A 24,979-nucleotide genomic window follows, 5' to 3' on the forward strand; every position below is an offset into this window, starting at 1 on the left:
ATGACCTTTGATAAGGGATTAGTAAATAAATTGGGTACGCCCGTAGGAGGCAATACAAGGAAAGGATAATTGTGTATACTGGAGAAGATATAGCCTCATTCTAAATTCTGCCTCAGTCTGTAGGAGTTGTGGAAATTGGTCTGTTTATTAATCTCTCTCTGTCTCAGTTTCTTCAACTATAAAAATAATGACAATAATACCCACCTTTGTGAGAGTCTTTGTGAGAGATCAAGGAGATTTCACATGTAAGTTTCTTAGAAGAGAATCAGGGCATAGTGAGCACCCCATAAATCATAGCATTACTTCCGAGTATTTTGTACTCTGTATAAAGATCCAGGCCGGTCTGAATGTGCTACTGCAGAAGGACACTCTAAGGGAAAGGTTTTATTTCCCCCTTAGGTATCATATAGTGGAGACAAGTAAAAGATCCACTTACATATCCTTATGCTTGGGTGTAAATGTTCAAATATTTGTCAATTATTACTTTATCCTCTAATTATAGAAAGAGAACATAGTTAAGCATATTTCAAGGGTCAAACTCAACTTTCTTAATTTTGATTACAAATGAAAATTTTAATATATAAAATTGATCAACTCAACAGTAAGTAGTAAATATCAAAATGAAAAAGAAACACTTCTCGATCTTAGAGTACTTTATTTGAATATATATGCAGAGAATAACACAGTTAGTGTTTTTGTTTTTTTGTTTTTTTTGGAAAGATTACTGTGACAGATAATATTGAGTGATTACCATCTTATATTACTTTACATTGAAATGACTTCACATGAGAAAAAAATAGTTATGTTAATACATGCACTTTGTTTTCTGTTATACTAAATCTCTTTAGAAGCAAGAACCCCTTCATATTCAGGTTATCTAAAAATATTCAAATAATTTTGTGAAATAAACAAACTCAGTCTTACTACAGATTAAAAAGAAACTGATTTTCATGTTGTATGGAAAAACTAAAAACAGAGCAGATGTGTATGGAAAGGTAAATAAAAACACTGGCTGCTTCTCAGTAGGGGTGAGAGTCTGCCTTTCATGTTAATTTATGTACGGTATAACAAGTAACCACTAAATGTAGTAGCTGGAGGAAATTTGGCTGGAATTGTTCCTTTTACAAGTCGTAGCCACACTTCCTGCCCATAATTTAATTCTAACAAGGCGTCCCCAGTCAAAACCCTATCACAATGTATTTCACTGTTAATATTTTCAGATTCAAATGTAAGCTTATCTATTCCATCAACCACCAAAAATCCAGAGAGATGAGCACTAAATGACTCAATGGTATACTTAAAAACATATACTCCAAGATACGGAATTCTGAATTTTCCAGTTCTTGAAATATATGAAGATCCATAATTGACATCCAAATTATTAAATAGAATAGGACCAGGTGTAGTCATTCCATATGTATGAGATGCAAAAAATGCCACCATCGGTGCGTATCTGTAAGAACCTTTGGAAAAATCTGTAAAAGGAAATAAATGGAAAGAGTTAATTTTTATGTTTTTGCCTTGTTTTGCCTTTCCTCATCTATTTATCATTCCTCTCCTTTACAAAAAGGATTAGCAGAAGTAAAAGGTCACTCATCGTATTTAACAAGGGCAGGAGTGTCTGGATCCTGCCTCTTCTCCTGGCTGAGTTACCAGAAGGCAGTGTCTCTGAGCCTCAGTTTCCCCATTTAGATCAGGACAGAACTAGAACGATAATAACATTCTACCTCCCTCATAAAAATGCCTCAAAGATTAATTTGCATATTGCTTTGATCTCTCCAGGGATAAGGGGATTCAAAGCACTCGATGATTATTATGGTATGCCGGAATGTTTTAAGGCCCCTTGAAGGCACTGAAGCTGACTGATGCAGAAACAATGTTTCCAGCACCTTGTCAAACAGTTTCTAGAGGCTAAACGAAAACCAAATGAAGTCATATGCACTATAGAGAAGTAGACAAAAGGAATTTTCTATGTAATTAATGCCAAATGTACTAACAAAGGCTGAGATTTAAAAATAGACTAAAAAATGTACTCTTCAGTATGCAGCATATTCAAAGCCTGCTTTGAAATTTTTTTTTGTGGTTTTTTTTTTTGCTCTCATTAAAGAGAATGCATTTTAAAGAAATCAGAAATGGTGCACTCTTGAAGTAAATTTATAGCAACCAATAATTACAAGGTGAATGGACAGAAAGGCATCTTATTCTACTCAATACATTCGAGCATGTGCTACTAGTCCTTACCTAGTCAACAGCCACTATTAGCTTGTCCTTCATGGAAGATGTGCTGTAGTGATAACACTTATGAAAGTTTCATTTAAATGGCCATATCTGATATGATATGTATCTGATACAGTTTAACAACTTGTTTAAGGGATAGAGATTTTCTTTTAGGGTGCATAAGGGGGAAAAAAGCTGCCTCTATCATACCAATATTGAAAATTTCAACTAGTGAACATCAATATGAATTTGTCTGACAAAAAAGACATTTCTACTTGTAAATCATGTGCATTATTCAGTAAATTTCCGAAGTAAAAGGAATTTTTACTCAAATGAAGCCAGATTAAGCAGACTAAAGTGTTCCTTCACAAATATTTCTAAAACTGTTTTTGCATGAGACAGTGAATAAACCCACGGGTGCGTGCACTTTCTTACCTGGAGCTAAAGCGTTCTCTTCCACCAGCTTGACCGTGCAGTTGTGACCAGTGAAAGGGTGCCGGCAAGCACAGATGAAGCTAGTCCTCCCATTTATACACGTGCCCCCGTTCTGGCATGGGGACCTACTACACACTTCTTCTGTTACTGAAAAAGAGTCAACATAAAAGAGGGTAAATGTAACCTACTTTCTGTTGGTTTCAAGTCATAATTTGCAGCAGAATTAGAAAAAATATTGATGACCAAGAAATAAAAAAGAATGGGTTTCCAGGTCCAGCCGCCATCAGTGTAGTCACGGGACTTCATGTAAATCCCTTAACTCTCTGAGCTCTCTTTCCTGCTTCTTGGAAGTGGGAATAATTCTGTGATCCATTGAATTTATTTGTGTGGAAATATGAATATTTGGTCAGCTGTAGAACAGTATAGAATATCTGGTCACAGAATCATGTGTGTTTGGAATTGGTACATGATAAAGGTATTATTTCAAATCATTGGAGAAGCAAAATGTCTATTCAATACATTGTGTGCAGATATTTGGATATCCATAAAAACATAAATTCCACATGTACAAAAATACTAAATGTTTAAAAAAACCCTCATATAATGGCATTACTGTTAAATAAAAGAAATATCTATATAGAGATGTAAAATTTTGGAAAACTCTTTCAAAGCCAAACAAAACAAGAACCAGAAGCTATATACTGGTAGAAAAATCTTTAAGTTTAACCACAAAAATTATTAAAACTCATTTGCAATAAAAGCCACCATTATCAAAATTCAAAGATAAGTGACAAATTAAGAGAAAACAAAATAACAGACACAACAATCTTATGACTAATATCCATAATATATGAAAAGTTCTGACCAATTAAAAAAAACCAAAAAGGTAACCCATTAAAAAAAGGTAAAAAATGGGCAAATGATATGAACAAATCACTGAACAAGAACATGAAAGCTCACGAAAAAATTTAAAAGCTATCCAACCTTACTATTAATGAAGGAATGATACCACCACCACCATTTTTATAACTGGTGGCAATATTTAAAAAGATAGAAAACATTCCATCATGGTGAAATAAGAGAAATTGAGCATTTTTACACAATGCTGGCTAGAGCTTAAATTGTTAGAACCTTTGAACAGGACAATTGGGGCCATATTAGAATTTAAAAGGTTGATTTGCTTTGAATCAGAAATTTCTTCTGGTAAAATATATACTCTAGACACACTTCCTAAGTATGCAAAGATAATTGCTCAAGAATGATCTTTATGACATTATTTGCATTAGTGAATGATTGTAACACACCTAAATGACCACGGATGTGGGACTTGTTAAATGAATTACAGTATCTTTGCACTAAGAAATATTAGACAGCAGTTAAAGAATGAGGCAGATTCCTCAACACGTTTGATTTACTGAAGACAATCAGTTGAATCATTAGATAGAGTTTCACTTATTTAGAAAGCCTCAAATTCTGAATATGATTATAAACATAATACATAATTATGTAAATGCAGAGAAGAGGTTGGAAGAACACTTCTGTTACCGTCCACAGTTATCACTATGGCTCCACCTGGTGGCAATAGTGTAAACTCTTTACAATCTCATTTCAACAATTGTTAAATTTAGAGTTATTTGCCTTGTTTAACATTTTTCTCAAGAAGTGCGATCTATAAATACTTTATATAGATTCTGATTCATATGTAAATAATTCAATTTCACATAAAATGTGACCTATATGATTAGAAGTTTTGGCAAAGAAAATATATATTATATGCAATTAGAAGTTGATTTATATTATTTTGGTATATTCTCTGAAATACCCATAAACTATTTTCCCAATAAAGATACATATAAAAATGTTACATGTGTAATGTATTTTAACAAGTGTTTTAAACCAGCCTACATTTCTGCAACCATGTGAATAGGTTATTAAACCCTTCCATTTGCTGTTGGTTATCATTCTAAAACCAAGCCCGTCATTTGCTGACTTTGAAAATCTTTAATGACTCTCCATTACCTATATAAATGTGAATTCTTTATATCAAAGCACTGGCTTTGTCTGTTTTCACATACTCTAAATCTAGCACACAGTGATCAACTCACAGGATGACATTCAATTAATGTATTTCACTGGGAATGAATCAACTGTGAGGTGGAGTTGAGGGGATATTGAATTATTTATGTAACCTGATTAGCTCTGTAATTCTTATTTTCCCAGATGGGAAGATGCCACTGTCACTTGTAGACTTGACCCTGCCCATAAATCAGGGATCGATTTCAGAAACCAAGAAGTCTGCATTGCCATTCATTCTACTGGGATTCTCCAGGACCAAGGCCATTGCCTTTTCTTTAATGTTCAGGACGCACATCTGATTTTTCTGGCCCTTGTGTTCCATTGTCCCTAAAAACAGGATCTTGCCTTCTTCTCCTTCCTTGAGTCATTTCAGAGGCTGCCATTTTGCCATTTATTTCGATTCCTTGTAGGGTCATTCATCTGGAGTAAAAATCCACTTGATCCAATGGGGCCTGCACTTTCTCCTATTGCTGTAGTAGCCCAAACTTGCTGAGACCACACCTGGTTTGCCTTCTAGGATATCTGTCATTGTGCTATAGATTATTCGTCTGGGGTACCTCACCCACTGGTCTGTACCCTTCTACTGCTTGTGTTTTAAGTTGCTTTTCTTGCCTTCCTTGATGTTTTATGTACCTCTGGTCTCTGAGTCCAATATAATCCACATTACAACGCATGAAAGTATTCCCATGCTTCCCAGAACAGAACATACTGTGAATTGAGTCTAAATCAGAGCAAGCTATGGTAACAATTATCATAAAGAAATGACCTTACACATCTGTTAATGTTCCATAAGAATTAAATGTTCATTGTCTATTTTTGTACCTGAATCACATTGTGTCATAGCAGGACTTCTATGTTCTTATGTCACAGACAGTCTTTCAAATTCCATATTTATTTAATTCATTTTAACAAGAATTCATACTTATTATTGATAATTAAATGTACCTTATTACATTTGACTTATCATCTCTAGTCTTTGTTTTAATTCTATATGCAATGTTTTAACCACCCCTCCCAGCTTTGTTATATTTCCCAAAGTTATGTTTTATGTGTTCATCCAAGTCATCGATACAAATACTTTATGAATCAGTGTCAAGTACACAGCTTTGTAACACACAACTAAAGATTGGTTGGCACTGACTTGTCAATTGAAACTATTTGTACTTTGTTATACAAGCTACAAATCTACTTTTGTGAATCACCTGACTTGCACTTTTCTACTTGATTTCTAAGATACTTAAAAATGGCTAGGTACCTTTATAAATTTCTGTGCATATCTGTGCTCAGCAGGCAATTTGTCCTTGAATTAACAAAAATAAGACTTAAACACAGCACCATTTTCTTTTTGACATCTTCCCTATCCCAGTCAAAAGGCTTAATGATATATAATTCTCTTGTCGTCTGACCTCGGAAATTTGCTTATTAGATGTGCCACGCTATGGTATAATTGCTCTCATGTCCTTCTTACTTCCAACTCGAGTGCGAGCATTTGTGAGGTCAGGGCCCAGGTCTTTTATTTCTTAAACTTTGTGTCCCTAGTGAGGAGCACAGCACCTGACATACTGGAGTGTTAAATGTCCTCCTAAAGTTGAATAAACAAAGTAATGAAAGATTAACTAGATGATCACATAGATCTTATCCAATACTTCATCCCTTCTTCACAGTTTCTCAAAAATTTCAGGGTTTTTTAAAATTACCAATCAACATTTATTGTGCAATTTCAATCGTTATTTGTGGAATCTTGGTTCAGAATGCGTTTTCACAGCCATTTCAACTGCCTACTTTAAGCAAAAAGCAACAATTTATTTAGCTCTCTATAAATTTCATGATGTTTCTCCAAACATCGAAACACTACAAGTGTTGATGATTCATATTATAATTTTACAAGTATTCTAAAATTACACATATTTTATATAGTATGCATTTTATAAAATAATCAAAATTATTAGATTATCTGGAGGAAAATGACTGAAACAGAGTTCTTCCAATATACCTATGATGTCTGTAAGACTATAAACCAAAGGCAAAACAATGATACAGGATTTCTCAGTCGCCGGGTTTGTGTGAACTTTACGATGAGACATGGGTAGTATCTCTGACACGGCCTGTGTTTCCACAGCTCACAGGAGGCATGATGGCACTGGCATGTTTTCCTGGAGACCTGACTCATGTCAAGCGCGCTCTCCACAACTTCTCCACCTCAGGCTTCCACCCTCTTCAACTCTTTCCAGCCCATTTATTTTCCTTAATGCAGATCAGTGCAGCTTGTAGAACAGTTCTGCCAACTCAACATTCTACTATCTTGTGCAAGTAGTATAACTAACCTTTCAAAATTTATTCCCCTGCTCTGAACATGACTAAAATTACATTGCCTTTGTCTTGGAATGTTTCATACGCCTCAATCTGTTCTGGCTTTTGCTTTCTGAACCCTGGTATGTGCTCAAATTGCTACACTTTTCTATTAATCCTACTTCCATATTTCATAAATGTTCATGTTAAATTTGAAATGATTGGAGCGCTCCCTACATTTTTCAAATCGCTCTGCCTTTGCTAACATTTGCCATTCTTATTATAATTACTTGCTTAATGTATGAGCTCCATTGAGAAGAGAGACTGTTGAATTGACCACTCTATCCACTCAGTCTTTCTTAGCACTTATTCAGAATTCACTCAATAGGTTTCTGAGAAATAAAATGAAGGGGCACATTGTATTGATATCTTCTACTTCATTCTTATTTTTATTTATATTATACACAATATGTCATATATAATATTTTTATATATTATTTTACTTTTATTTATTATTTATTTTAATTAACATTTAATTTATATTTTATTGCTTAGTTCTGCTTTAGCATCAATATCGTAATTTAAAAAAAAAATATTTTTATTGATTTCAGAGAGGAAGGGAGATGGTGAGGGAGAGATAGATACATGAATGATGAGAGCGAATAATTGATTGGCTGCCTCCTGCACGCCCTCCCACCAGGGATCAAACACATAACCTGGGCATGTGTCCTTGACTGGGATTGAACCCATGACCCTTCAGTCCACAGGCCGACACTCTATCCACTGAGCCAAAGCAGCTAGGGCAAGATCATAATTTTTATTTCTGCATTTAAACAATAACTTTGCAGAAGGCAGATAACTGATCCCTACTTAGAGCAGAGCAGATTTTCCAACAGATTAGTGAGGGAGGCTATCACTACTTATTATAAATACATATGTTGCCAGGCAGGACTTGAACTTAGGTTTCCTGGTTCCAAAATCAGTGCTCTTTAGTCATCCCAACTGCCCTTATGCAGAGCCACAGAAATTAGAAATGGTTTCAAAGTCATATAAAACAGTTAAATATTCACTAGGCTCTTATTTTTCCTCTCTTAAACTGCTTATATTCACTTCACAGCAATTATAATTTTTAAAGTTACATTTGGTATATGACCAAATCTTTTATAGAATGTAATCTATAGAGAAGGGATTATTATAAATAAAAGAGGTTTATTAAGGAGTGCCAAATACATTGGATATATCTTGGGGGAAATGGTTAAAATAAAAAGTCAGTGGTCTCCCAGCAGGAGCCTCGTATCCCCAGCAATGACGCTGCTGATGTTATATTACAGCAGGATTCAGCTCCTCTTGGAAGGCAAGCAGCCAAACTCTCTCTGCAGGGACAGGTCTGCCAATTGCTATACAAACAAATCTTCAAAGATGAATTAAAACCCTCTTGAGGTCTATTGGAATATTGTTTAGAAAAAAAATCAAATATTTAGTGTATCAACCAGAACAGCTTATCTTCATTGGCCTAGGAAGCTCATAATTAGCATATCTGAATGTAGGAATGGCTCAAATGGAAGTGATAGGGATGAATACTCTAAATTTTGCCCTTCTGTGAATAATTGATGGTGACTTCCAATGACAACTGCCTACTGGCCAAACCATAGAAAAGTCAAACTGAGAAGTAGCACCTTTACTTCTGCCTGATCAATGCAGAAACAAGATATTTGGATCCTCAAGAGAAAAAATTCCCTGGTAATATCAACTCTCGCTGTATGGAATATTCAGATGTGGTCCGACTCTTGAATAGATATGATGCGTCAAACAGAAGCAAAAGGCAGAGAAAAAGGCAGGTGAATATACTCCACAATCTCTTTGAGTACAGAGGTTGAGGACTGAGCCCTGAGTCCAACAGAACAGGAGTCAGGCTCAATCACTTACTAGCTGCATGACCTTAGATAACTTTAATTCACCCATCGGAAGGTTAGTTTACTCATCTTCAAATAAGAATAATGATAGTTACCTCATAGGTATTATTAAATGAAGTAATGTGTAGAGTATAATTTATACAGTGCCTAGGATATACTAAGTACTAAATAGTATCCAATATTATGTTATTGTACTATTACTAGGCTTCAAAATAAATTAGGTATTAAAATTAAGATTAAACATGTTTTATCTTTTAAAAACATGTTTATATTATTTTTCTTGCTACAAACTGCACATATTCTGCAAATGATAGTGGCTATAATCTGAACAATATTATCGTGAAATGTGTAAGATGATAATTATCTTGTGGTGTTAGTTATGTAGGGGAGCAATGTGGCTGCATGGTATTTATAATATAATAGCAAAAGTCAAAGAAAATACAGCCAAATGTATCCAGAGTATCAGTATGTTCTACTCTAGTATGAAATAGGGTGTCAAAGGAAGTAGTTGGTTTTGCAATTTATTTATTCTTGTAGGAGAACACTGAGTTCATTGGTTTAATCACTGTGAACAGACTTTACCTGCTCAGCTGCCCAATGAATGCCACAAGTGTTATGGTCCATAGAAACAGGGCTGGCTTAATGAGCATGAATATCTATGTACCCACTTAAAATTATGTTGCTGGTCCTACATAAAGTGAGTATCTACCCCACCCCCACACATTAAAGTAGGGTATATCTTTATTGCCCTAACATTGTTTTTGGTTATCTTTACTGAAATGAAAATAAAGAACTGTTAATTAGTTATTAATTATAAGCCAGAATCAGGAAGTAATTTTATCAGGGCATGATTGCAAAAAAGAATCAGAGCTAGGCTAATTATTAGCCCATTAGAACCCAAAATTATAAGCATCTAAGATGCATTCTTTACACTGTCAAAGTCTACAGGTTCTTATGCCCTATTAAACTTTTTAACTCCATTAATTTTGAATTAATATTCAAAATTTTATATGTACTGCATAGATCCAGTATTTTTTAGTTTAAGGAAAATAAATGACACAGTTTGCCTGGTATATGATTACATATCCTATGGAGCTTAAATGAAACTCATTTGCAGTAATCACAGGAAGACCAGGATTCAAATAGCATACAGAGAACAACTCATTACTTTTCCTAAAAGCATTATTATAGAACATCTGAATATTGAAGTAGTACCTTTCTCCGAGAAGCATATACGTCTAAATTATTTGTTCTATGATTCCACTGCACAAGGTTAGTTCTCCTGGGTCAGATTAATTTAAAGGGAACATAAATAAATACAATAATTTAAATAGTTAAGAGACAATTCAACTTTGTATATTTTTTTATTTTAAATATTATTATAAAAGCTTTCAGAGATTAAATGAGTCATCTTATGTTAGGATAAAGATCACCCTTTGAAATTAAAAGGCAATAAAATTAACCCAAATAAGTATATAATTTAACAACAGATATACACGGTGGGGGCAAAAGTAGGTTTATAGTTGTTCATATGGAAAATAATAATAAATAGTAATGCAAGAATGAATTCTGTATTTTACATACTCACAACTATAAACCTACTTTTGCCCCACCCTGTTTATGAGGGAAACTGCTATTTTCTTTAGTAGGAATCAGTAGCTATTCTTTTCGCTGTGGAAAGATTATTTAATATTACTCATATGCCAAACATATTCATAAAACACTTCTTTCATCAGCGAGACTAGTAGTTTATATACATTGCACTGAATTTCTCTTTCTCCCTAAAATTATGCCCCTTCTTCAGTGCGTACAAACATCTGTTAATGGTACTGCTACTCTCTCATTTCCCAAGTCCAAAGCCTTAAAATATTCTCGGTCTCTCCTTCCCCAAGTGCCCAGCATTCAAGCTGTGAACAGCTCACATGTTTTTACAATGATGCAGTCTGCAGTATATTTCTACCAATAAGCTCAGTAAAATATCTACTGAACTCTCAACACTTAAAAGGAAGAAACACAGTTTCTTCAGAGAGATGAACTGACTTAAGGATCTACAGAAACTTACTGAAACAACTAGGACCAGAATCATAATTGGTTGAGTCTCAGAACACTAATGTTTCTGCTGTCCCTCTTCAGTTTCTGTTGATTTTACTTTCACAACATTCCTCACCACTGTTCAACTACCTCTCCCTTTGATCTGTCTCTTACTGCTCTTGCCAGCAATGTGCTAGCTGGTATTTCTAACTTCCTGTTTTGCAGTCAGGCTATGCACTTCTGCTGCCAGCTTCATGCTTCCCCAACTGTTCTTACCGCACCCAAGCCTCTGAGCCACATTGTCAAAGACCACTTTGTTCAAAATCATGTCTAAATGCCTTAGTGCTATGACCTGAGTGTCCCCCCAAAATTAATATGTTGAAATCTTAAACCTCAAAGTTGATATTTGGAGCTGGGGCCTTTGGAAGATGCTCATGTATCCATGCCTCTGTTAGGTCATTAGGGTGAAGCCCCCATGAATGGGATTACATTTTTGTTTTTGTTTTAATAGCCCTTTTTACTATTTACTGTTGTTGCTTATTTTTATTTATTTATTTATTTATTTATTTATTTATTTATTTTTATTATGGCCACTATTATATATGTCCCCATTTCCCCCTCTTTGTAAACCTCTACCCCAGTGGTTCTCACCCTGTGGGTTGCGACCCCTTTGGGGGTCGAACGACCCTTTCACAGGGGTCGCCTAAGACCATCGGAAAACACATATATAATTACATATTGTTTTTGTGATTAATCACTATGCTTTAATTATGTTCAATTTGTAACAATGAAAATACATCCTGCATATCAGATATTTACATTATGATTCATAACAGTAGCAAAATTACAGTTATGAGGTTGCAACGAAAATAATTTTATGGTTGGAGGTCACCACAACATGAGGAACTGTATTAAAGGGCTGTGGCATTAGGAAGGTTGAGAACCACTGCTCTACCCAGTCCCTGCCCCTCATTCCCTCTGGCCATCACCACACTATTGTCTGTGTCTATGGGTTTTGCATACATGTTCTTTGATTAATCCCTTCTTCTTTCATCCAGCCTTCCCACCCTCATCCCCTCTGGCAGCTGTCAGTCTGCTTGATGTATCCATGCCTCTGTTTCTATTTTGTTCATCAGTTCATTTTGTTCATTAGATTCCACATATGAGTGAGATTATATGGTATTTGTCTTTCTCTGACTGGCTTATTTCACTTAGTGTAATAATCTACAGGTCCATCCATGCTGTTGCAAAAGGGAAGATTTCCTTCTTTTTTACCACAGTGTAGTATTCCATTGTATACATGTACCACAGCTTTTTTACCCCACTCCTCTACCGATGGGCACTTGGGCTGTTTCCAGATTTTGGCTATTGTAAATAATGCTGCTGTGAACATAGGGGTGCATATATTCTTTTGAATTGGTGTTTTTGGATTAGAGTTCTTATAAAAGAGACCCCACAGACATCTCTCACTGCTTTTACCATGTGAGAACACAGTGAGAAGTCCCCAGCTGTGAACCAAAAAGAAGGCCCTCTCTAGAATGCAACCAGGCTGGCATTTTGGTCTTGGACTTCATAGGCTCCAAAACTGTGAGAAATAAATATCTTTTGTTTATAAACCACCCAGTCGATGCTATTTTCTCATGGCAGCCTGAAGAAACTAAAGATACTTAGTGGGACATTCATGGCCTTCTGTGATCTACAAAAATGGAATTCCTACTTACTCATTCATTCATTCATTCATTCAATCAACAGAGTTCCTATTGCATAACAGACATTTTGCCAGGTAATGCCAAGATGAATGACATATTCTTGTCTTACTCATCAAGGAGCTCATGGTCTAATAGCTTTCTTTAAATACATATCCAAAGAAAAATGTTCTACAGGAAAAAATTTGATTGTTTTACAGGAGTCTTGTCAGAAACAAGTTATGAAACATGTAGACAATATATATACATATAAGTATGTATATATATATATGTGTGTGTGTGTGTATATATATATGTGTGTGTGTGTATATATATATATATATATATATATAAAGCACTTATTTTGTAATGATGCCTAATTTACATAGGACAAGATCAGATTCAAATAATACTTCAATAATCTTAGAATTACATACCAGTAACTATTTACCCAAGTTCCAGCAACTGCCTTTTTTTTTTTTTTTCTTCTTTTGCAACTGCCTTTTATATCTTATGGTGTGGCTAAACTGTACAGATCTACTAAGTAACATTTGAATAGAAAGAGAGATTGAAAGTGATTTTTCAGTGATAGCTTACCAGGAGATAGAACGTTGTCTGTGTTTCTTTGGGTTCGGCCAATCAGGACAGTGCTAACATTCACTGCTGGTTTCTTAAGTGCATTGTTTTTTTTCAGCAATGATTTTACTTGCTTCTGAGACTTGAAAACATTTGCAAGACTGCTAGACAATGATTGGTTTATATACCAAGTTAAATTTGATAGAGCAATTTGAGTTTTTATTTCTACTATTGACTCCACAAATTCTGTAAGACCTTTCTGAAGAAGTTGAATATCTGGTAGGGAATCATTTATCCAGTGAGGTACAGCAGCATTGAGTTTTGATATACGTGTAGAAGCATTATGACACATTGTTAAAGCTTCATAGAGAGTTTTGTTAAGTGAAGAGAAGTTAATTGAAAGATGAATGGATTTTGCTTCCAGTGCCTTAAATCTTAAATTTAATACCTGCAGTTGAAGAGCCTGGTCTCTCTCATTTGTGACCACATTGTCTTTTTTTAGTGAAACATAATAAGGTATGAGCATCTTGGTTACTTTAGACTCAATGTCTTGCAACCGAGTTTCAAAATTTATGGAAATCTTTGTGGCTGAGAGCATTTTTTCCTCCAAATGACTCATATTTTCCTGGTATTTTATCAGTTGGGAAGTGGTTTCATTGACCATTTGATAAATATTTTGGAAGTTGAACTGACTTAATTTTTCATCATTAGGAATATCTGCAAGGGCCTTGGCAACTTGCAAAACAAAGTTATATCTCTGATTGTCATTGACCAAAATCTGAATAGAATCATTCAAACGTTGGAATTGAGGAATGAATGCCAAAATAGTTTCCATATTTTGACTACATTTATCATGGAACTTGGGATTGCACTTTATTGTACTCACAGTCTCTTTTAACATGTAGTTATCTTGAATGAAATCAATGGCATTATTTATAATAGTCATTGTCTTATTTAGGCCATCTTCCATTTCTAAGGCATGTTCATTGATACGTCTGTTTAAGGTATCACTACGACTCTGTACTTCATTTCTAAGTAAGTTGTGTCTTTTTGTAAGTTCTTTGATTAGAATATTTAGGCTATTGACAGCACTAATCAGATTTTCCACTTTCTTCCTTGTAGCTTTTGCTTCTTTTGGTTGTTCAAATGTCAATGTCTCTCCAAGTGATGCTCCCTGCTCAAGCAAGGGTTGAAGGATCTGCATATCATAAGTCAAATCATTTAGCTGTTCATTCATTTTATCCATTTTATTGTCCATGGGAAAGATTACCTCAGCCAATGTTTGGTTTAAAACTTGTAAATTCTCTTCTGTGTCCTTAATTTGAAATTTAAAATCATTTCTGCACTTGGATAACACGTCTTCCCATTCACCCTTGACAAATTCTTTCTCCATTTCCAAAGTGATGGTGAGATTGTTAATCTTGCTGTCTTGCGTGTGCAAATCATTGAACATTTGCAGCATCATCAAACCTTGTTTCTTTATATTCTCATGTAGAGTGGACAGGTACTCAGTGACATTATTGCTAACTGATTCTGCAGCTGGAACATTGTTCTCATGTGATACTTGTTCCGTTGACAGAAGATGTTCGTGTACTTCCTTCATTTTAGAAAGAGTCTTATTGAGGGATTCATAATACAGAATGTTCCTTGAGTGTTCCTGCTCTAGAGCACCTTCTAAATGAGTCTGCTTTGCTTCTAGTTCTTTAATAGGCTTCTCATATGTAAAAGTCATTTCTTGCCTCATATTCACAATGTGATTTTTCAGATCTAGGATATCAGTCAAAGTGGGTCTATTTTCCTGCATTAAAACAGACTTTTGCTGGACTTCTATTGAAACCACAGATTCATTAACTTGTTGAATTATGTGTTTGGTGTCTTCAAGGTCCTTTGAGAGTTTTGATACTGTCTTGAAGAGCTGTGCTATAGTCTCTTCCATGTCATTTTGGAAAAATTTAAATTGTTCTTTAACTATATCCTTTACCAGATCATTAATGCTTTTGGATTTTAGACCTAGAGGAAAAAAGCAATAAACAATAATAAATGATACATGATTTTAACTATGTAAACTTTAGATATCTCTAAAAAAGATAAAAAGTTTGAGGCCAAACACTAATAACATGTAGTAATAAAAATACTTCTTGACGACACTTATGTAATTTTAAAAATATCTATACTTTATAGATGGTGATCACTCTCTTAATTCGTAAGTTTGAAGGGAGAAATCAATTGTGGTGTAGAACACACCAGAACCATAAATCTAAGTTTCTCTGGACAAAAGTTATGAGGGAACTACTACTGTTTTCAGTTAACATACTCTTTTATTCAATGATTCTAGGTCTAGTTTTAATCTTGTATGAAAATAAATGACTTGGAGAGCATTATGCTAAGTGAAATAAACCAGTCAATGAAAGAAAAATACCACATGATCCCACTCATTTATGGATAATAAAGACCATTATAAACTGATGAACAAAATAGATACAGAGGCAGAGCAGCATCGAACAGACTGTCAAACTACAGCGGGAAGGCTGGGGAGGGTTGGGGGGCAGGAGTGGGGGATAAGAGATCAACCGAAGGACTTGTATGCATGCATATAAGCATAACCAATGGACATAAGACACTGGGGGGTAGGGGAGGCCAGGGGAATGTCAAGGGGAGGGGGGAAAGGAGACATATGTAATACTCTTTGTAATACTTTAAGCAATAAAACAAAATTAAAAAAAAAGAAAAGAAATGACTTGGGGCTTTCTGTCTTAGTAAATAATACCTAATCTTAGGTCATGATTGTTACTAGGTTTCTAGTAATTAAATTTCAGAGTCTGTGTTTTTAGCTTATAAAAACTAATAAATTGACTACAGAGAAATAATTTTATGAGATTCTTAAATGAGGAACAATATGAAATAATAGATACAACATACAACAATAGTTCATAATAACAATACAATAATAATGAGAGGTTTGTGGCTCACTAAGTCAAATGAAAATAGGGATTCAAGATATACCTTAATTATTATACTATGACACTAATTCTCAACAAAAAGAAAAGAGGCCATTTCCCATTAATGAAGCACATAATATATCCTGTATTAGAAAGCATGGACTGATCATAAACCAAGAATTGTAAACAGTTCTAAAAATAGCATTTAAAAAAAGGAAGGAAGGAAAGAAAAAGGGCCCCGCACACTATTCAGAACTATTTAGAATGTAAAGTGAACATTTTAAATTTTAAAAATTCAAAATAAGACAAAATGAAACAAAAACCTTGTTATAAAAACAAAAAATGAGAAAAAATAAAACATATTCTTAAGGCATATTTATAATACACATGAAGCACATAAAATGGAAGGTATGTCCATTCCAAAATATAAGCAATGACTACAATGTAAAATACAGGTAACACAATACAAAGTATTTTAAACAACAAGCTTTGAACAATGGTATATTAAGAAATGAGTAATAGCTACTTTGAAGCCTATACAAAAAAGCTGTCAATGTTGTTTACATGGATAAATATTTTCCTGAAAATCCTAGACCCTAAAGATCAATGAGCAATATTGACCTCAATTGGTTGGAGCTTTGTCCTATGCATCAAAAGGTGGTGGGTTCAATTCCCAGTCAGGTCACATACCTACATTCTGGGTTGGATCACTGGTCAAGGCGTGTATGGGAGGCAACCGATCTATGTTTCTCTCTCACATCAATGTTTCTCTTTTTCTGCCTTCCTCTCTCTCTAAAATCAATAAAACATTTTAAAAATTGTCTTTAATTCTCATAACAACAACTTGATGAAATACAATAAAATACTTAAGGTTAGAAATCAGACTTTCCTGAAAATTATAATCTTATAATTTTGGCTTTAAAATGTTTTTTCAAGAAATGTTTTTTCGCCAAAACCGGTTTGGCTCAGTGGATAGAGCGTCGGCCTGCGGACTCAGGGGTCCCAGGTTCGATTCCGGTCAAGGGCATGTGCCTGGGTTGCGGGCACATCCCCAGTGGGAGATGTGCAGGAGGCAGCTGATCGATGGTTCTAACTCTCTATCTCTCTCCCTTCCTCTCTGTGGAAAATCAATAAAATATATTAAAAAAAAAAAAAGAAATGTTTTTTCAAGATTGCACAAGTAAAACTTAAGTGTGCTTGAATTAATTAATGAATTGTGGACAATAACAGTTGTTTAATTTCAGGAAATGAAAAATAACATGATCTGAAAGTCCGAATAAGAATAATAGTAGGTGCCAGGACCGGTTTGGCTCAGTGGATAGAGCGTCGGCCTGTGGACTGAAAGGTCCCGGGTTCGATTCCGGTCAAGGGCATGTGCCTGGGTTGCGGGCACATCCCCCGTGGGAGATGTGCAGGAGGCGGCTGGTCGATGTTTCTCTCCCATCGATGTTTCTGACTATCTATCTCTCTCCCTTCCTCTCTGTAAAAAATCAATAAAATATATTTAAAAAAAAAAGAATAATAGTAGGTAAAAACATTGTAAATAGGTAAAGTACGATATAGAATCTTTTTTTTTTTAAATATATTTTATTGATTTTTTACAGAGAGGAAGGGAGAAGGATAGAGAGCCAGAAACATCGATGAGAGAGAAACATCGATCAGCCGCCTCCTGCACACTCCCCACTGGGTATGTGCCCGCAACCAAGGTACATGCCCTTGACCGGAATCGAACTCGGGACCCTCCAGTCCACAGGCTGATGCTCTATCCACTGAGCCAAACCAGCCAGGGCTGATATAGAATCTTGATCAACATAATTTTTAAAAAAGGAAACTATGAAAATGAAAATTAGAAGGTCCTTTAGCTGTTATTTATTGAAAAAATTTATTGGATGAAGGGTAAAATTATAGCAGTGACAGAAAAGAAATCAGATTATTAGCTCAAAAACTTGTTTTAGGATCAGAAGATTTTCAGGTAATCCTATGTAATAGAACCCTAATATGCAAATTGACTGAATGGCAAAATGACTGGTCACTATGATGCGCACTGACCACCAGGGGACAGACACTCAACGCAGAAGCTGGGCTCATGGCTGGCGAGCACAGTGGCAGTGGTGGGAACCTCTTCCGCTTCTGTGGCAGTGCTAAGGATGTCAGACTGTTTGACTGCTATCTTAGGCCCGCTCCCCGGCGTTGAACATCCCCCGAGGGGTCCCAGACTGCAAGAGGGAGCAGGCCGGGCTGAGGGACCTCCCCCTCCACTCGAGTGCATGGGCCTCTAGTATTTCTATAATTTCTTACCAAAGAAAAATTTGTACAAGAATCTGATTTTGCAAAACTACATAAAAGTGCTTTATGTTAACATCTGAGTAGGCACAACATTTTAACCCTATTTGATTCTGTTTCATATGATTCATGTGCCTCTACTTTCTAAAAAAGATGATACTGTATTTGGTGACTTGATAGATATAGTTGATATTAGACACCTTGACATGTCCCTTCCATGGTTGTGAATGTACTAGTATGCCCTATTCATAACATTCAAATACCTCTTAAGGAGTTGGGGCATTTGATTTTGAACATTTTTCTATGGCTATTAGCAGGTAAGCAGTGTTTCTCACCTGAGAACTGGAGTAAACAAGAGAAGAGATTGTGGTTTTGCTAGGCAAGCACAGTACCTGAGAGAGTGAGTTTAGTTTTTGTTGCCTGTAGCAACGTTCATTAACTATACACCCTTTGATTCTCATAATGATTGTGCTCAGTTCACAATTAATGCCTCCCAACGAGGAGGGAATTGTGTTGTTGTTATTTTTGTTGTTATTAGTGTATGTTTCCTGTGTCACTGCCAGAAATTTTGTTAGTAGGTTTACAAAAAGCAGGTGACAGGCTTAATTCCCTCATGTTATGATAACCAAATTTTGCTAAACAAATTTCATTATGGTGGTTATAGTCAATTATATACTGTTTTTTATTTACTTCTTGTTCCTGCTATTACTTCAGGAAAAATGTATTCCTCTCTCATGCTTGTCATCAATAAGTTTTTGTCATAGGAGACATACCAGAAATGTAGAACAGCGTCTTTCTTTCAGTGACTTACTAGCACCAATTATTTACATGATTAAAACAATCATGGTTGCTCCTTTACTGGTAGGTGATAGGGAAATAGAAACTTCCACTTTCTAAAAAATATCTTTTACCTCTAAAACACAGGTGAAAATTAGAAAACAACAACAACAATAATGTGCAAGTGATATTGTTCATATTTTTATATGAACAAAATGAAAGGAATCAATGATCCTGAAACTTAGGAACAAACAATAAGCCCAGTGAATTGAGATGTTCCTAGTAACCAAAATACTTTCCTAGAATATCCATGCCCTACCTGAAAACCCTTTGGCTAATTAACTCCTCCTGACCATCATTTTATTAGTTGAGATGGTTTCTCTTCATAGAAGCCTTCCCAGGTCTCCTTCTACTGGATTTCTTGAAACTATCAATCAGACCCATTGTACCACGTGCTTACCACTACCATAGCAATTACCTGCTATTGACAAATGTCTGTGGAAGGCAGAATAATCCTTCCCTGTCCAAGATGTTCACACCCTAATTCTCTGAACCTGCGAATATGTTATCTCACATGGCAAAGGGCCTTACCAGATGTGATTAAGGTTAAGAACCTTCAGATGAGATTAGCCTGTATTATCCAGGTGAGCCCAATGCAATCATATGGGAGCTTAAAAGAGGAAGAGAAAGGCAGAAGAGTGGGTCTGAGAGATGTCAGGAGGATTCAACAGTTGTGAGATTTCAAAGATGGAAAAAAAGACATGAGGCAAGAAATGCAGTGAACTCTAGAAGCTGGGAACAAGCCTCAGTTTATAGCCGCCAAGACAATGAAACCTCAGTTTTATAACTGCAAGAAAATGAATTCTGACAACTTGAATTCGCAGGAAATAGATTATCCTGTAGAACCTCCAGGAAGGAACACAGCCTGCTGTTTTAAAGGCACAAAATTCAGACAAAGCTGATTCACATTTATAAAAAATTATTCCTCTGACCTGAGATATTTTAGAATATATTTTATTTATTATATTCCAGAAGCTAGATAATTTCTGGGATAATAGTGCACTTCAGATTCATCCTCAATACCTTCAGCAATATTATTGAGACAACCATGTATCTAGCTACCTTGTTAATCATACCTTAACCTCAACTTTATCCTGAACTAAAAATCAGAATGAAAATAAATATGACTCATAGTTAAATTTCTTTTACCTATAAAGAAATACCAGTTAGGCTATAACTAAGCACATAATGTCAATAAATCAGATGAAACATTCAGTCAAAGATTTGACTACATGGTGAAAAATATTTAGATATTCCAAATTATTTCATAAATTAAGTGATTTAAAAACAGCTTATTAAAATATATATTAGACTGATATACCACCCAATCTAAAGCAAAATACCAAAGTGATATGAGAAAAGATAAATGAGTTTTTTGCCTTTTTTCTTAACTGAATGAATAATTTATGTTGTTTTACTTTTACCTTTTAGAAAAGATTGAAATTCCCTCCCTTTATCTTCATTGATTTTCTCTTCTAGGGAGGAGAACGTGCTCCTTATATCAGTCACAGCCAGAGAAATGTTGTCAATCCTCTTCTGCAGAAGGGTCAATTTCACTGCCTGCTGGTTCAGCTGGTCACTCATTTTTTGTGTCACTGCTGTATGGAGAAGAAGAGAACATTGGAAACATTGAAAAATACATATTTAAAACCTTTTAAATTTTATGATAGGTGTAAAGATAATTCAAACAAATCATGTTTGCACTGTATATTTAAAGGTATAGGCTACATGCATTTAGCAAATGGCAAACTGAATTTTACACTATTTAGGGCTAGAAATTTGACAAAGTATTATATCAGCTTAGATTTCTAAAATCTTTTAACTATGCCAAGAATTTTTAGTCTTTCTTTTTAACAACAAAGAGTTTTTGCTAAAGTCTCAATAGATGAAGAAATTCAGGGTCAGAAAAACAAAATAACTTGCCTAAGGTTACAGAGCTAATGCCTCATCTTCTACTTTTGAATCCAATGCTTCAGCATTAAGTACATGTAGCTGTATACATATAAGTATTTAGATGCATTTATATTCTGAGAAGTATTCTCTACTGAGGTATTTTTAAACGAGAGATAGATTTTAGCTTAAATCACTGTATTAGCAGTGCTACTGTTCATGCCTTTCAAAGGCACTTCAATAATTCAAGGAGGATTTTATGATATTTTATGAAGATACTGAATTTCAATGCCTTAAAAATTTAGAGTACAATTTCTAAAATATATTCACCTGCATTCTTAAAGAGATCACCTTAATTTGACTGCCCGATTTTGTATAACTACGCCAAATACAGTGAAGAGATTTTTTTTTTAATCAGTAATCAACCTAACAGATAAAGTTGAGCCTAAAAGAAATGGTAACGTATTTATGATTAGGAAGATGAGAAAATATGTAATAGGACCACTTTGGATTAACAAGAGATTCTTGTTAGCTCTTAGTCACAATACTTTTCCCTAGTCAGTGATCAACACCCCTTCTTGATCTCTATCACCAATGGAAGGAAGCCTTCTTAGCTCCCTCCGAAGGAATCAAGCCATTCCTCCCATGTCAAGATTCTTCCATGGTTGCACTCTCTGGAGGACAAAATTTGATTTTATTTTGGAAACATGTGGCGGCATTTTTAGTCTCCTCCTGTGTTTGCACACAGAGTAATTCAGGCAGGGAACCGGCATCTCAGCCAAAGATTGGCCCAACATACAGCACCAATAGAAAAGGGTTCGGAGGTGTGTTAATGTGTCATCAACAGGCATTTGACAGCCAGGTGATGTCCCATTTGGAAGTTGTCCTAAATAGCGTTGACAATAATTGGGCTGGGGATGGTAGCTACTACAATCTGTGACCTGGATCTTGCTGCTGCTGTTGCCGCTGCTGCTCGGCTGTTTCTCCGCCAATAGCTGCATGACTCTCAGCCTGGTTGGTGTGTATCAACTGCTGCTGTTCCTGGGCTAGACAGAAGGAAAAAGAGAGGAGAGAGAGTTAAACATGGGCGCTGCCTCATTTTCTTTCTCCAGTCCTGAGCAATAATGTGGCTGACGTTCGTTTTCCTGCCTACTGAAGCATGCCTGGACGATTGCAGAGTAAGCTGCTCCGCCCCCAGTCATAGGGCAGCGTGTGACCCCGCTGATCTTGGAAGTGCGGGGCCCTCATTGTGCTCTGAAAAAATATTCCGATCTCCTTTTAGATGAACATGGTTGGTAGTCCGGAGAAGCTGTGAACCGGCAGGCTTAAACTGCCTGCATAATTGAGGAGACTTTAAAATCAGCTGTGCTAAAAGCCACGGCAGTTTTATAATTTTCTGCCACAGATTACATGTTTAACAATGCGATTTCCAACTGGTGTCTCCTTGGAAATAAGGGAGAGCTACGACTCCTTACTGAAAGAATATCTGTTTAAGTAGTAGGCCACTTAACTGGGTTTTCCCCAGATTTTTAAGAAACGCATAGGCTCAAAACGTAAGAACTGCAAGTAAAAGTAAACTATTACAGAACTCGTCTCAAGGGGGCCAACCTGCAAAACCAGTAAAATTTCAGAAAATTGAAAGTCTTATGACATAAATCTCTCTGTTAAAAAATCACTTATATTTCCCATAAATGAAATAATACTTTCAATGACAATATAAATTTTTCATTGGGGAAAACAATTTAAAGGAAGACACTAAAATATTGACTATATTAAGTAATGCCTGTCTGTAATTTTCAGACTTCTAATGAACTATTTTATTCATTGAAGTCTGCATATCAGACACGAGAAAACAAGTGTTTGGTGTCTGTACTTCTTCCCATGTGAAATTATGTACCAATGAAACTTCACCTCTTTACCGTGAAACAGGACATGGTAATTATGCTCTCTAGGCCTACGTGGCTGAGAATAATACTAAAGCATCTTCACTCCATAGAAAGTATATTTGGCATTAATTTTAGTTAGTCTCTTATGTTAGACTGAATTTTGCAATGTTTTTCTTCAGAGCATTGAGCTAAATTAATAAATTTCCATTCATGCCCAAGGTTTATGTTTTTATTTTGTCCACCCCCTCACCCTGCTGTGTTATAGAAAGTCCTATATAATCATTGATATATTTGGTTGAAGAAGACAATCTACAGCTTGGGAAAAAGTGAACTTATTTGGGGGCTGCGGTATGTGGTGGGAAGTTTTGATTTTCACCCAGCCTGAGTGGCTCAGTTGGTTGAGTGTCATCCTGTGCATTGAAAGGTTCCTGGTTCAATTCCTGGTCAGGGCACATACTTGGGTTGTGGTTTCTATCCCCAGTTGGGGCATGTACAGAAGGCAACTGATTGATGCTTCTCTCTCACATAGATCTCTCTCTCTTTCTCTCTCTCTCTTTCTCTCAAGCATGTCTTGTAGAATAAATGATGAGTGGAATTCCTATTGTAACAACATCTGAGAAATATTTCCAGAGCTAACAGTTTCTGGTCCATGTTGTACACTAGAGTCTTTATGAAACATTCAGTGTTTTAGCAGAATCAGCAAGTTGTTTGATGCTTACTTTAGTTTACTTGTTAGTACATAATATTTTTCCATAAATATTATTCAGGAATTTATAATAAAGTATTAATATTTGTTAGTCTGGAACATCTTTTTTTAAAATATATTTTATTGATTTTTTACAGAGAGGAAGGGAGATAGAGAGTTAGAAACATCGATGAGAGAGAAACATCTATCAGCTGCCTCCTACACACCTCCTACTGGGGATGTGCCCGCAACCAAGGTACATGCCCTTGATCAGAATCAAACCTGGGATCTTTCAGTCCGCAGGCCGATGCTTTATCCATTGAGCCAAACCGGTTAGGGCTGCAACATCTTTTAATATACAAAATAACAACTGAATTGGTTGTTAAATGTTTGAATATGGCCCCTGACCCCTCCCATCCTATCCTCATAACCAAGAGGCAGATTGGTTTAGGTATTAATGTCCCTTACCGAAGTGAAGTGACCTCAACAAAATCACAGGAGTTTTACATAGGGTTTATTTCTAGAGGCTCAAAACTTTGCTAAAGCTTTATTACAAATAGTAAGGCATTGTTTTATGTTGCATTATATTCTAATGAAATCAGATCTCTTCATCTCACTCTTTGTATTGCATGTTGTCCTCTGATTGTGGAGATTACAACACTGCATATCATGTAGTTTCCTTCTGCATTTGAGAAGGACTGGCAAAGCAGGAAATCTCTCTCACACACACACACACACACACACACACATTCACAAGATCATGTGGGCATTTTAAGTCTCCTAGGGTCATATTTGAGCGAGGGCACTTTATCCTCATAGTTCTCTCTATGCCACGCAGTCCAGGCAAGATCCTGAATATGCAAGAAGTGAAAACAAACCTGGGTATAAGGTCAAGTGTCAAGAATAGAAAGGAGATAAATGAAGAGTTAAAATCTAATTTTCTATTGACCTTAGGGTCAAAAGAATTTCAAATAAATTTACTTCATGTGATCTGGAAAAATGCTATTGCATTGCAAACAAGAGAATAGAATGTGACATACTGGCGTGAATCAGCAGATTAGAAATAGAAGTTAAATAAAAGCAGATTAGAAAAAAAATAAATTAATGACAAGTAATTTTCTTTAGAAAGAAAGTGAAAGGGATAAAGAATAATTCATAGAAGTATCAAGTGAAAGTCTTTAGTTTTCTTGAACACTGATCTTTGGTGATTCACTCCTCATTATGTGGAAACATAATA

General features: G+C 35.5%; 1 protein-coding gene across 1 annotated transcript in view; it reads right to left on the bottom strand.

Moving 5' to 3' along the window:
- Window positions 1–653: 653 nt before the first annotated feature.
- MMRN1 (multimerin 1) overlaps window positions 654–24,979 on the bottom strand; it is a 43,350-nt gene continuing 19,024 nt past the window's right edge. The window contains exons 4-8 of the mRNA XM_070409008.1: window positions 22,113–22,217; window positions 20,706–20,879; window positions 13,244–15,232; window positions 2,653–2,799; window positions 654–1,475 (exon numbers count right to left, since the gene is read on the bottom strand). Of these exons, the coding sequence (XP_070265109.1) occupies window positions 1,054–1,475; window positions 2,653–2,799; window positions 13,244–15,232; window positions 20,706–20,879; window positions 22,113–22,217 (2,837 nt within the window). The 3' untranslated portion in view covers window positions 654–1,053. The remainder of the gene's footprint in view (window positions 1,476–2,652; window positions 2,800–13,243; window positions 15,233–20,705; window positions 20,880–22,112; window positions 22,218–24,979) is intronic.

Source organism: Myotis yumanensis, unplaced genomic scaffold (assembly GCF_028538775.1).
Source record: "Myotis yumanensis isolate MYYU_CA2020_CCGP unplaced genomic scaffold, mMyoYum1.0.hap1 SCAF_1, whole genome shotgun sequence".
Classification (NCBI taxonomy): Eukaryota; Metazoa; Chordata; class Mammalia; order Chiroptera; family Vespertilionidae; genus Myotis; species Myotis yumanensis.